The sequence below is a fragment of the Gopherus flavomarginatus genome, chromosome 19, assembly GCF_025201925.1.
Source record: "Gopherus flavomarginatus isolate rGopFla2 chromosome 19, rGopFla2.mat.asm, whole genome shotgun sequence".
NCBI classification, from domain to species: domain Eukaryota; kingdom Metazoa; phylum Chordata; order Testudines; family Testudinidae; genus Gopherus; species Gopherus flavomarginatus.
The window spans coordinates 22,029,471-22,043,176 of record NC_066635.1 but is presented as its reverse complement, the minus strand read 5'-3'; the positions used below and the strand labels follow the sequence as shown (position 1 = coordinate 22,043,176).

Here is a 13,706-nt window from a genome sequence, read left to right as displayed (position 1 = left end):
AAGGCCCGGTGTCTGACTCTGGCCAACGTAGTCACCAGTCTTTGCAGATTCCCCACCACCACAGCGAGGCAGTGCCTCAAGTTGCTGGGTCACATGCCATCCTGCACCTACGTGGTGCAACACGCCAGACTAAGACTCAGGCCTTTACAGACGTGGTTAGCGTCTGTGTAGTGACCAGGCCGCGACAATCTAGATATGGTGCTCACAGTCCCAAGCCACACTCTCGACTCCCTGTACTGGTGGCTGGATCCCCATATGGTGGGTGCCGGGGTCTTGTTCCATCCTCCTCAACCCACCCTGACTCTGGTTACAGAGGTATCTGTGCTGGGATGGGGAGCACACCTCGGGAACCTGACAACACAGGGTTTATGGCAGGAAAATGAGCTAACCCTGCATATCAATATCAAGGAACTCAGGGCGATCCACCTCACATGCCAGGAGTTCCTTCCCCACTTACAAGACCGCTGTGTGGCAGTCCTGACAGACAACACCACGGCCATGTTTTATCTGAACAAACAAGGCGGAGCCCAGTCATTTCCGCTTTGCCAAGAAGCCCTTCTTCTGTGGGAATTCTGTTTTAGCCCACTCCGTCACTCTTCAAGCTTCATATCTGCTGGGTGTTTAAAATGTACTGGTGGATAGTTTGAGCAGACGCTTCCTTACGCATGAATGGTCGATTCGTCTGGACAGCATTCACTCTGTTTTGTGCATCTGGAGGTTTCCCCGAATTGACCTGTTCACTTCACGGATCAACAAAGAGTGCCCAGCCTTCTGCTCCTTCCGAGGCCACAGCCCAGGCGCGATTGCAGGCACCTTCCTGATCACATGGTCTGGCCAACTACTTTACACCTTCTCGCCATTTCCGCTGGTCCACAGGGTGCTCCTCAAGGTCCGCTGGGACAAGGCAGATGTCATACTGGCGGCTCCTGCCTGGCCCCGTCAATGCTGGTACCCCATCCTGTTGGGTCTGTCGATACAGGCTCCCCTGTGCTTACCTCTCAGACCCAACCTCATCTCACAGAACCATGGCTGTCTCCTGCACCCGGACCTTCAGTCACTCCACCTCATGATCTGGAGGATCTCTGGTTGAACCAAGCTGAGCGCACCTGTTCAGACTCAGTAAGGCGGGTGCTCCTGGAAAGCCGTAAGTCTTCTACTAGACTTACTTACAAAGCTAAATGGAAAAGGTTTTCTATCTGGTGCGCTCAGCGGCAGGTGCCTCCACTCCAAGCTTCAATCCCATGCATCCTGGACTACCTGATGCACCTGAAGGACCAGCACCTATCCTTTGGTTCCCTTAAGGTTCATCTCGTAGCCATTTCGGCATTCCACCCTGCAGTGGCCGGGCGCTCAGTGTTTGCACATCCAGTCGTGCGGCGCTTCCTGAAAGGCTTGGAAAAAATCCGTCCCCTGACAAAGCTGCCCATGCCAGCCTGGGACCTTAACCTGGTTCTTTCCTACCTTATGGGTCCTCCTTTTGAGCCTCTGGCCTTCTGCCCTCTCCTCTACCTTTCCTGGAAGGTCGCCTTCCTAGTTGCCATCACTTTGGCTCGTCGAATTTCTGAACTACAGGCTCTCACGTGTGAACTGCGTTATACCATCTTTCATAAGGATAAAGTTCAGCTGAGACCTCACCCAGCCTTCCAGCCGAAAGTGGCATCCTGTTTCCATGTAAGCCAGGACATTTTCCTGCTGGTATTTTACCCAAAACCACATGCCGACCTTCGGGAACAACGCCTACACTCACTAGATGTTAGAAGGGTGCTCTCCCCTATACAGATTGCACAAAGCCATTTCACAAGACGACCCAGTTGTTTGTCACTGTCGCGGAACGGATGAAGGGCACAGCGATCTCTTCACAGTGGATATCGTCATGGATTACCACGTGTATCTGTACCTGCTACAGCCTGGCAAATGTCCCTCTGCCTGCTGTCACGGCTCACTCCTCAAGAGCTCAGGCATCGTCAGCAGCCTTTCTGGCAAATGTTTCCCTCCAAGAGATCTGCAGGGCTGCCACATGGGCCTCAGTGGACACCTTCACATCGCACTACACAATCATCCAACACTCTTGAGATGATGCGGCCTTCAGCATGGCAGTTCTTCAGTCTGCAATACCTTGACTCCGACCCCACCTCCGAGGTAAGGCTTGGCAGTCACCTAACTGGAATTGATATGAGCAAGCACTCGAAGAAGGAAAAATGGTTACTCACCTTTCTTTAACTGTTGTTCTTCGAGATGTGTTGCTCATATCTATTCCATTCCCCCACACCTTCCCCTTTGTTGGAGTAGCCGGCACAAAGGAACTGAAGTGGGGTTGGGCTGGCAGGGTCATATATAGAGCACCATATCGGTGCCACTCTAGGGGGCTCCACAACCGGCCCGACGGGTAGCTGCTAGGGAAGAAGTTTCCGACATCTGTGCACATGGCGTGCGCACCTAACTGAAATGGATATGAGCAACACATCTCGAAGAACAACAGTTACAGAAAGGCGAGTAACCGTTTTTCATATGTGGAGTTGCTCATTTAGTGACTGGGATTTGGCCACGTGGCCTAGTGGACAGAGTACTGGACTGGGACTCAGGAGTCCATTTCTGGCTCCACCAGTGGCTCCCATTGAAGTCATGGCCTTGGGCATTACATTTCGTCTTCCTGTGCCTCAGTTTCCCAGTCTGTAAAATGGGGATCATACACTGACCTCCTTTTGTAAAGCACATTGAGATCGATGGTTGAAGAGCACTATATGAGAACAAGGTGTTTTTGTTAAGGGGATGAGACTTTATAATTTTTGTGTGTGTGTATTTCTATATGTGACAGGTCTGATTCTCTCCATTTTTATACCAGTTTCACGCGTGTAACTCCACTGAAATCAGACCTGGTGTATGTGAATGTATCTGGTGGAGAAGAGATGAGAGTCAGGCCCAGTATCTCAAAGATTTTCCATAATGTGAACTTTGCTAACGTCTAACTAATCTACAATATATTTGTACAGAAAGTAGGTTACAGATGGATTTAGATACTAACTCACCTATAACTACAGGGTCTGACTAGCTGCCACTTTATACCCCATTGGGTAACGCTGCAGGATGCAGCTGGCTTTGCCCAGTGTGGCACAAAAAAGATTTGGCATTGAGACTTTCAGCTCATTGTGTGACTATGATTGCTTCCTCCCCTTCCCCCAGCTTGCTCCAGGCATTCTCGCTGCTGCTTTCAGCTGTGCTGTATATTGTGGGTTCAGAAGACTATGTGCCGACAATGGTATTCTCCTTACTGCTGGGATGGGTGAACATGCTGTACTACACTCGGGGCTTCCAGTGGACTGGGATCTATTGTGTCATGATACAGAAGGTCAGTATGGAGAAACACCCTGTAAGAGATGCTCAGGGACATGAGGCATTGTCTAAATGCTGCAGTTACTGTTCTCCTGTCAGGATCATCAGAAACGTGCAAGAAGCTAATACGTAGGTTGTGACCACTGACATTCCATGCCGTTTGAGTATCTGTATTCTCTTGGGGGAGGTGAAATGCTGCATGAGGCAGACGACTAGCTCAGTTTGCAGCAGATTTTCAAATACTGGCTCAGGTCACAAATAAAAATGAGTTTGTTGGGACTCATCTTGGTCCCTCAGAGCAGCCTGTCACACAAAAAAAATCCCCCAAAAGTAAACCACAACACATAACACAGAGTGGCAGTCTGTTCAGGAAATGTTTTCTAACATTGGAAAGTCTGGATTGAGCCATATGAGTAGATTTGTGTGTGGTGCTCAGGATTGGAGAAGCATGTCAGAGATGAGGTAAGGAAACTGTTTATGTTCTTGTTTCATTTAAATTAAGATGGTTAAAAGCAGCATTTTTCTTCTGCATAGTAAAGTTTCAAAGCTGTATTAAGTCAATGTTCAGCTGTAAGTTTTTGAAAGAACAACCATAATGTTTTGTTCAGTTACAAACATTTCAGGGGTATGAACAGTTCCATTCCCGAAGTGTTTGTAACTCTGAGGTTCTACTGTATGTCTTATTCAACCTTTGAAAACAGCAGGGTCTGAAGGAAAGAACTTAGGGCTGGAAGCCAGGAACTCCTGAGTTCTGAGCTCAACGCTGTTACCTTATTTGCTGTGTGACCTTGAGCAAGTCTCTCAGCCTTTTATATCTGCACTTCCTCTGTGATGCTTTCTCGGGGCACTCAGGCCCGAGAGTCATCTTGTTACCCCCTGCCTCAGAGGGAGAAAAACTTGCTGCTGCTAAACTGGGTGCCGGCTCCCTGACACCCCAGTCTCTTAGACACCCAAACAATCTGCCCAGAACTCTGCCAGCCTTTACTCTGCATTGCAGTCCCCAAACACCTCAGAAGAGTCTCCCTGTGGTGTCCAGCCCGTCACTGGACATTCACAGTAATTACCAGGACCACTGCTTCCAGAGAGACCACGTGTCCACCAGCTTGCTTGATTCAGCTGAGGATGCACTCTTTACTTAATATCATAGTCCTGAGATGAATTTATAATAAAAAGAAAAAGTGTATTTACAAAGAACAGAGAATCTCAGATTCAAGTGAGCAAGAATTATGGAAACAGAGATGGTTATAATAAATCAGAAGCAGAACACGCATCTAAGAGACTAATATAACCTTGACAGGCTACTCTCCTGTATCTCATAACATTTCTCGCCTTCAAAGACCTTATGCAGAGGTTGCTGATCTTCATTCAATTCAGGATCCAGGTTGTTGTGAACCACCCCCTTCCTCCAAAGATGTTCCTAAGTGAAATAGATCACAAAATATCATTTTTTCTCCCTTCAAAGTTTGTCTTTGTTTCTAGAGGCAGGAAAACCCCGGGTGCTCAGATTCCTGTGCACTCTCCCCTGTTGGTTTCACTCCCTCCCTCCTCCAGTCAAACTGTTGACTTCATATGCAAATAGCACTTCCTCTGTATTGGTTTCAAAATGCTTAGTTTACATTAGAGACAGGGTGGATAGGCCGATCTACGTCGCTTTGTCTGGTGAAAGCTGCTTATCAAACCTGCCTGGAACACAGATTCTAAAAATATTTTCTGTATATACATACAGCTTTTAAAATAACACCTATACTTGCATCTCTCAATGCTTATGATGAGCAGTATGGCGTAAGCTTTCCTTTGGTCCCTCACAACATTCTTTATAGATAAATATGATGACAGCAATGAGTTAGGTGTACAGATTTTGTCAGGCCTCATAAGTGTTGGTGACTCAGAGCAGTGATCCACCAGTGGGCCTCTGTATCACATCCTCATCTATTGAATGGGAGTAAAACTACTTCCTGACCTGCCTCCCTTGCGAGGGACTGTGGGGATTAATGAGTTAATGTTGCCAGAACTGATGTAGAGCCAAATATCATTATTTGATAGGTGCGCTAGTTTCCTGTTTTCTTGGTGATTTTGTGCTGTATAAACCTCATGTGAGGTTGTTGGTAATTAATAACACTGCCTTTTGCTCTGTCTCCAGACTATCCTGAGGGACCTGCTACGCTTCCTCATGGTTTATGTGATCTTCCTCTTTGGCTTTGCGGCAGGTGAGGATTGACTCTGCACCGTGTTAGAGGCAGACCTGCCAGGAGGAGACTTGCCAAGAAACATTAATTGTTCTGCTTTTGTTACAGCTCTGGTCACCCTCACAGGGGATGCCCCTTCGGCTTCCCAGAACAAGTCTGTTACCCCGGAGGATGGCGATAAAGGCCACATTGTGTACAGTGGGCTGCTGAGCACCTCCTTGCAGCTTTTCAAGTTCACCATCGGCATGGGGGACCTGGAGTTCCAGGAGCATGTGAAATTCAAATACTTTGTCATGCTACTGTTGCTGCTGTTCGTGATCCTGACCTACATCCTCCTGCTCAACATGCTGATCGCCCTCATGAGCGAGACTGTCACCAATGTCTCTGGTTACAGCAAGAGCGTCTGGAAGCTGCAGGTAAGTCTGTTGCACCGCTCACCTGGTCTCCAATATAGGCCTTGCAACATATGCGCTAAATGTGGGCCTATGGGAGCCATTTACAACACATTCTCTCCCGCTGGGCATGCGCTGGGATATAAGATTTGACACATGTTTTCGCTGAGCTCTGAAGTTCTAGTTAAAGTAGTAAAAGTGTAATGAGGTCTTTCTCTCTCCACATTTCTATAGTACCCATCACCTTAGTATCTAAAGTGCTGAGATATGTGCCTTCCAGATCTACTTGTAAAGACTGTGACCACCACCTTAATGGATGGGACTGTACATTTTAAGCAGTGCTTTGTCACTTTTCTGCCTCTGGAAGGGAAGAGGAAGTGACACTGCGCAGATGGTGCTTGTTGAGGGAAATTAACAGCTGAGTTTACGGGGAGATTTATTCCAACCCCTCAACCTGGGAGATCTGATTCTGGTCTTCCAGAGGCTCGGTGCAAGCAAGCTCTCCTCACAGATTGAGTGACAGCACCTTCAGCCAATAAAACGCTGGATAAAAGCCGACAGCATCACAGTACTTTAATTGATTGAGCACACCCTGGGAGCAAAACCATGTTAGGAGACAGATGTTTAACCCTTTTGCAGGTGTCATGCTTTTGTTACCTGAGATGTTTCTATTAAGATTTGTCTGTGTTTTATACCTTCTGTTGGCTTACCCTGGTTTGGAGGAATTTCTAATGTGGTTAGCAGCTCCTTCCATGACTGCTTCGTCACTGCCTGAACTAAGGGAGACCTTGTAGGGTGCCACTAGGCAGCACAGGCTGTGCTTTGTCAGTCTGGGAGCTAGAGAGAATTACAGGATCTGTCAGAGTCCAAAATCCCCTTTTATACTGTTGGCAACCCAGTCCTATCTTTTTCTCTATCTAGAAGATTACAGAGTGTAGAGTAATTTCTTAAGCCCGCAGGCCTAGGGTATTTCCTGACAGCAGTAACAGAGCAAAGGAACATTCACAAAAGTGCCTTTCCAAGTCACGATACTTGGCGGATGGGGAAGACTTGATCGGAACTTAGGCTAGCTCAGCACCTGGGTTGTGGCTGCACCAGTTCTGCTCTAACATGGACTTGTATCCTCAGAGAGCCATTGCCATTGTGGAAATAGAGAAGTCCTGTCTGTGGTGCCCAAGAAGGAGGCAGAGATCTGGCTGCTTCTTGTCTGTGAGCCTTGATGATAAGAAAGATGAGAGATGGTGTTTCAGGTAAGATAGAAAGTGGAGGCAGCTTCCCACATTCTGAATTCTGTGTCAGCGTGCTGGCATTATGTGTGAATGGGGGAGCCTAGTTTGTTCTTGCATATGTAAGAAATGCACCTATGGATACTCGATTATCTAGGAGTGAGTAGGGTAATGTTTGGATTCCCCCCCGTCTCTTGTGTGTGTATGTGTATATATATATATATAATGTGTATGTATATGAGAGATTGGGTTGGGGGGAAATCAAGACATTATCCTACTCACTCCTAGATAGTCGAGTATCCGTAGGTGCATTTCTCATGCTCCCCATCACCTTTGTATCTAGGCATCATGTAGTGCTGGTACTTCTACTGCCTTGTGTTACAGCCAGGAGACTGTCATTCTCTTTTCCACTGCCCCTTTCTCCTGGAATGGGGCCCTTTGACCTGAAAGCTTGGTCCTAAAAGGAAGCAGCTGAACTCAGTCCGAGTGGTTTCAGTCAGTTGCAGAACCACAGCAGTGGAATTACTGAATCAAACTCCCCATGGCCTTGTCTATGCTAGCACTGTACTATTCCCAGCATTGGTTTTGGATGCATGCAAGTCCACTGATGTTAGCAATACTGGATGCTGTGGTGTAATCAAGCCTCAGGCATTTTACTGACGTGTCGTCTTGCGCTGCTCTGAGAAGGTAAAAATGCTGGCAGCTCATCTACACTTGCGCTTCCACTGTTACTACCAATGGTGGAGCTGTCCGGGTGCTAGACCAGCTGTGGGAAGAGCACTAATGTCGACGCACCCTCAGTTTCCTGGCTGTGTGAGTGCTGCTTGGTAACACCTCTGCAACATGCTAAGTGAACCACAAAGTGGCAGCACTCCCTTTGTTCATGTAAAGTGTGGGAGACTGGGACTTGGAATGTCCCTTATCCTCATTCAGTAGAGGGGGCCAAATCCAGAGCACTCCGATAATAACACCAGGACGTTATGGATTGCATTGTGTTACTCCATGCATACAGACTTTTTGCTGCAGGAAAACTCCTGTAGTTAAGTGTGTCGCCCTTCCAGGCACTGGGGTGTTATTATTTAAACACCGGCACTGTTCACAACACAGAGGAAGATACAGAACTAACGCACTCCACAGGACTTACTAGCTAAATAAGAACTCCCTTGGCAAGAAAGCCTTTTGTGGTACAGCCACCGCTGCTGCTGCCAAGTCATTAGTGCTGTGCTGATGAGACCACCATCCATCAGAATGGATGACATTGAGATGCAGCCTTGGCACGCAACTGTACGATCAGAATGTTTTTCCCCCGTGCCTCATTGTCTACTGGCTGATGGGGGAAATTGTTCTATTTTCTGTCTCCAGAGTGGAGGAGATTAACTGGGCCAACTGGGAAAAGGAGCTGGGAGTCATCAAGGAGGATCCTGGGAACTCCAGAGACTTGGAAATAGAATCCCTAGGTAAGACATCCCAGGGCTGAGCAGAAGATGTCAGCCCCTTTTCTACTACCTACTGGGAAAATGCTTGTGCACTTTGCCTGTTATCTATTTGGTGGACTCTGTGTGCCAGAAATTTCAGGTGGGCTTGCCCTCAACCCCAATACACCCAGTGAAACTGCTGTCTATCAAGTGTCCTGCAGCCATAGCACCTTCATTTGTGATCTGGTCAGCGCGCACAGTCTAAGTAGGTTTGGGTCTGTTCAATACTTGAATGGAGGACGCCTTAAGAAAAATAATGTTCTGTAGTAAATGCTGTTGAGGATTCAGTTAAGTGCCTTCAAGTCCAAACTAAACCAATGACCCAAGTGTTTCCCTTTATAAGAAATGTAAAAATAAGGTCCAGACCCAAGGTGTTGCTAAAGGTCCCAGAGCACATTCAGCAAGAGTCAGGGTGTTCACCTTGGCAAATTCTAACTTGTAGAATCACATGCTACTTGCCTGAACATCCTCTTCACTTTCAAGTGGATACAATTCCTCCCACCACCACCACCACCACCTCCTGTCCTAAGCTGTGGTGCAGCGTTACTGTGCATAGTTAAGCAGCCCTACATTGAAAACAGTGATTTGTTCCTTTCAATGAAAATATATTGTTTGCTTTAATCTGCCAGGTCTTGTGTAGTAGCCCCATCAGGATTAACCCGACCCTTTCACTGTTTCGTCTTTAGTTGGTCTCCAGCTGCTGGCCTACAGGGAGTGGGATAGGGAGGTTTACAGCACTTCAAAAATACCTCAAATAGAATTTTTTTAGTTTTCAGTAAATCTGCAATAGCCCCAGGACCGGCTCAATACCCTCCTCCTTACCTTTGTCATCTGCCTGCTAACTAAGGGCCACCATTGTTCTGTCTCCTGTTACAGTGAAGAAAGTGCGGGACAGGATGTCACAGGGGCAAGCAAACTCAGCAGCACTGGAGGAAGAATTGCTGTTACATCCATTAGCCAGTGACTGAGATGAGGCCACTAGAAGAGAACAAGCCAAGAGACTGTAGCATGTTTTCGGATTGGAATCCCGTTGTTGCTCCCATCCCAATGAATTCTTCATTCTATGGTGCCACTAATATTGAGATGAAAAAGTAATCAGTATTAACGTGTCTCATCAAAGACTGTGTTTCAGTCTGTTGCTTTTATGCATACAAAGTATTTCCTTTGAAGAAATCATTTCTGTTCAACTTCTGCCTGATACTTTCTTCCTACAATGCTTAAAAAGAGGATGTGTGTGTGAGAGAGATTGGGAGTGTGTATCCTGGATGGGATGGCTTTGTAATCTAAGCCTCAGGTTTGAAATTTCTCCCTTGAAGCCTGGGTTAAAATTTCAGTTGGGTCAATTTAACCCTTCATGCTGGTGAGACAGAAAAATTTAGTTCCATGTAGCTCAGTGTGTGTAGCTTTTTTGGATGATACTTTTCCAAGCACAGGCCCTGTGTGCTGACAGCATAAGATACCATGTACTTTTTATGAGAACAGAAGTTTGTCCTAGTGTTTGTGGCCAAAAATATTTCCCCTTCTGCACTGTTATCCTCAGTCCCATATGTGACTGCATTTCAGGTAATCTGTCTGGGAAGTGCTTTAGAATTAAAGGTGCATAAAGCGTTGTTCAGAGTTTCTGACTGCATGAGGTTGGCTTGTATGCAAAACAGTGTGCCTCACTTCAAGAGGTATGTTATGAGGTATTCAAGCTGAAACATTAAGCTAAGTGCAAAAGCTTCTATCTCAGCAACGTTGGCAAATCTAGGCATTTTGACAGCCACGGAACAACTGACCTATATCTGAATTGAAGGTGGCAAAATCACTTGAAAGTTGTATGCTTTGCTAGCAGCTGCACTGAAAGCTGTTTCATATTGAAACTGTGACTTAGAAATGCAAATTTATATGACATCCCTTCCCCACAGATGTGCTCTTCTTGAAGTGAGAGCAGCTGAGCACTGCATATCGGAGCTTCTTGAAGATACAGAGACTAATGCAACCTGTGCCTTTTTCACCTTTGTTAAACAACTTCCTGTTTGGTCTTAGTGGACTTCTGTCATGCTCCAAATGGTTGCTAAGATTGTGTTGATTTTCACATGCTGACCACTTCAGACAGGGAGAGAAGCATGCTGTGAAATTCTGCTGGAAAGCAGGAAGATAAATAATGTCTCAGTTTAGTCCTCTATATAAAAAAAGTGGCAGCTTGAAAACTTTCCATACAGTATCAAGTGCACCAGGGGCATTTCACTGAAAGAGTTTGTCTCACAGGTTTCTAGAGCTCCACATACACACTACCTGGAGCAGGAGACCCAGCGTGGGGGAGCACAGGGGATGATGTGCTCCGAGTCAGGGTTGGACTGTGTTGGTAGAGTTGGGCGCAGCCCCTGCTTGCCCTAGGCCGGGATCAAACCAGTGCTATCAGATCCTCATTTTCCTGAGCCCTGAAATGTGACAGAGGGTGACCTCCAGCCAATTTCTGCATCCACTTTTGAAATTGTAAATGCCTCATCTTGGTTTCCAATTCATCTTTGATAGAGGGAACAGCCAGAGGCAATGCTCAAAGAAGCATTTTAATACTAAACTGTTGGAGAAAGTGGGTACGCACTATGGCAGATTTGGCAAAGCAAGACCTGCCATTTCAGATCTCTGCCTGGAGGTGGAACAGTGAAACCAGGCAAGTTGTCATACAGAGATTAATCGACCCTCAGTCCTTTTGCTGAAGTGATACTGGCATGGATTGATTCCTTTCCCTCCCTCCCCACCCTTGTGGTACGTAACTGTCTGGTGTTCTTACCACATTCTCAGCTGACTCTCCCTGCTTAATCTCAGACCCCTGCTCTAGCTACTAGATCACACTTCCCCAGGCATCACTGTCATCTGCCTCCTATGGGTGAACGTGGCAAAATCACTTTAAAGTTGTACGCATTGCTAGCGGCAGCACTAAGGGCAAGAAGCTCTAGCAGGATTTCCTGGTGCTGGGAAAAGCTCTGTTTCCTTAGTTCCTGTCTCTCCATGGAGCTGTGTATTTGAAAAGGCAGGTACATGCAGAATCTTAAATCTTTTACACATTCATTTATTTTATTGATTCTTCACATTGTACAAGTTGAGCTCTTAGTCGGAGGAAGCCAAAGGTGTATCTATCACACCAGCAGGATGAACGTCCTCTGTAAACAAAGCATAGCCCACAATAAACTGGGGTGGAGAGCTCTCTTTTCTAAGGGAATCTGCTTCCAATGCCTTCTGAAGAAGACCAGAGCAAGAAGTTATTAGGAGCTACAGTTATCCGAATGCTAAGTCAGAGCAAGTTTCATCATTTAACCTCTCACCTGAAAATTTCTGAGCCAAAAAGAAATCAGTAAATCACTAAGGAAAAACTGTGAAGGAGGAGAGAATGGATCTTCAGTTCTCCTTTCAGGAGGTCAGAGTGCTGTAGGATTGGCTATTCTTATACAGAGCCACAGAGAGCTCCCCCCATTCTTACCATAACGTACTTTCCATTCTCTGGTTTGTGGCTAGCAGAAGGAAGCTTTGAAACCCAACAAGCCAAGGGGGGCTCAGCCCCTGAGAGAAAGAGAAGCTTTGAAAAGCTAGACACTGCAGCCGAGTCTGCATAAGCTGCAGGGAGTTAGTTCTGCACCAATTCAGCTTGCAGACCTCTGATGCAAGTTGTCTCGTGACCTAGCAGTGAGCTTTGCAACCATCAGGAATACAATTATATTCTAGAAAAGGTTGGGGGGTTTTTAAATGAGTCCTCTGGAGCTTTTAAAAACTCTTCATTTCTGAGAAGGCTTCAGACCTGCTGACGGTCTGAGTCACAGTGTGGCCAGACAGACAAGGATACTGTGTGTGCGTGTGAGACTATCACACCCACTGACTAACACGTGCTTCATGTTCTCTTCTGATGTAATTTCTTCTCTGTGCAAAAGAGCAGGCAAATATCTGTGAAATTGGAATGATACTGCCCCTCCATGCCATGAAGCTTAGTTGTTGAACATTTATAAAGCACTTTGTGATCCTCTGGGGTACAGGAGCTAAGAAAGAGCAAAGTAATAATATACTAACCTCCTTTGGTACTGGGTACGTTTTTCTCTCCCAAGAATGTTGGGCATAATAAACACGGAAGCTGCAAGATGGGAAAGACCATCCTGTTTCTAGAAATGCTCCCTCTACTTCCCTGCCTTTCTGAGTGATTTCAGATGTCATGGAACTTCTCTAGCCCCTGAGCATTGCCAGACTGTGGGGAAACCAGGTCTCTGCCAACATGAACCAGTTACTTGCGGCTATTTCTGTGCAGCTGGAATCCAGTCATAAAATAGGTCAGAGCAGGGAGGCAGGGCAAGCCCCCATACCCAGACCCCATTTCCCTGGCAGGAGCACCGGGAGGGAGAGTGGGGGGGACAGCAGGTGGAAGGGGTTTGCTCTGGCCCAGGGTCCCACAAACTCCTAATCCGCCTCTGGGTCAGAGTAGAATGCAGCATGGGTATTGAACACATATGGACCCTTCCAACTCCTAGGCCTTGCCCCTGTGAACTGTGGGACAGACCCCCCAAAAGGAGGGACACTAAGAGCAAAGGATTGGCAGCATGGGCGGTGGAAGTGATAAGGTTTCCTTTTTTTAGCATGTTCTACATTGTCAGTAAACTTCCCTTTCAGGAGCCAACATTTCTGATACTAACAATATACTAACCAGAGAGAGAGAAGCAGCGTTGTGTGGGAAAGAGGAAAAACTGGGTCTAAAGTGAGCGATGTCTGTAATGAGGCACATCTGAAAGGTGACATACCTTTTAAATCCCTGTTTGTGTGTGTTGAAGTTTATTCCACTCTGTTACCAGGGCATTTCCATAGGATGATAACACCTCCAAGTAGCTAGCATGGAAAGTGAAGATAGATAGTGCGAATACCTCACTTAGCAACTTTCAAAGGTAACCCACAAGGATACCCTGGTGAAGGCTACAGATAGAGGCACTGGTAAAAACGGTCTGTCTGTAGTTTGTTGTCTCTATATTACAATGTAATTTTGTTAGTGTATGCACTGAAACCCCACTAGGAAATCCACAACAGACCTGCCTGTGTCTCAGCAACCAGCAGTCCTGAGAGAGTCATCTGCAGGCAGAG

At 46.6% G+C, this 13,706-nt stretch overlaps 1 protein-coding gene across 9 annotated transcripts in view; it reads left to right on the top strand.

Moving 5' to 3' along the window:
* The window catches only part of LOC127037375 (transient receptor potential cation channel subfamily V member 2-like), a 54,236-nt gene extending 44,012 nt beyond the window's left edge, over positions 1-10,224 (top strand). For all 9 annotated transcript variants that reach the window (XM_050929002.1, XM_050929003.1, XM_050929001.1 and 6 more), the window contains 6 exons: positions 3,181-3,346; positions 5,471-5,537; positions 5,625-5,932; positions 7,037-7,158; positions 8,497-8,591; positions 9,486-10,224. In XM_050929002.1, coding sequence (XP_050784959.1) covers positions 3,181-3,346; positions 5,471-5,537; positions 5,625-5,932; positions 7,037-7,158; positions 8,497-8,591; positions 9,486-9,577 — 850 coding nt within the window. In that variant the 3' untranslated portion in view covers positions 9,578-10,224. The remainder of the gene's footprint in view (positions 1-3,180; positions 3,347-5,470; positions 5,538-5,624; positions 5,933-7,036; positions 7,159-8,496; positions 8,592-9,485) is intronic.
* Positions 10,225-13,706: the final 3,482 nt, after the last annotated feature.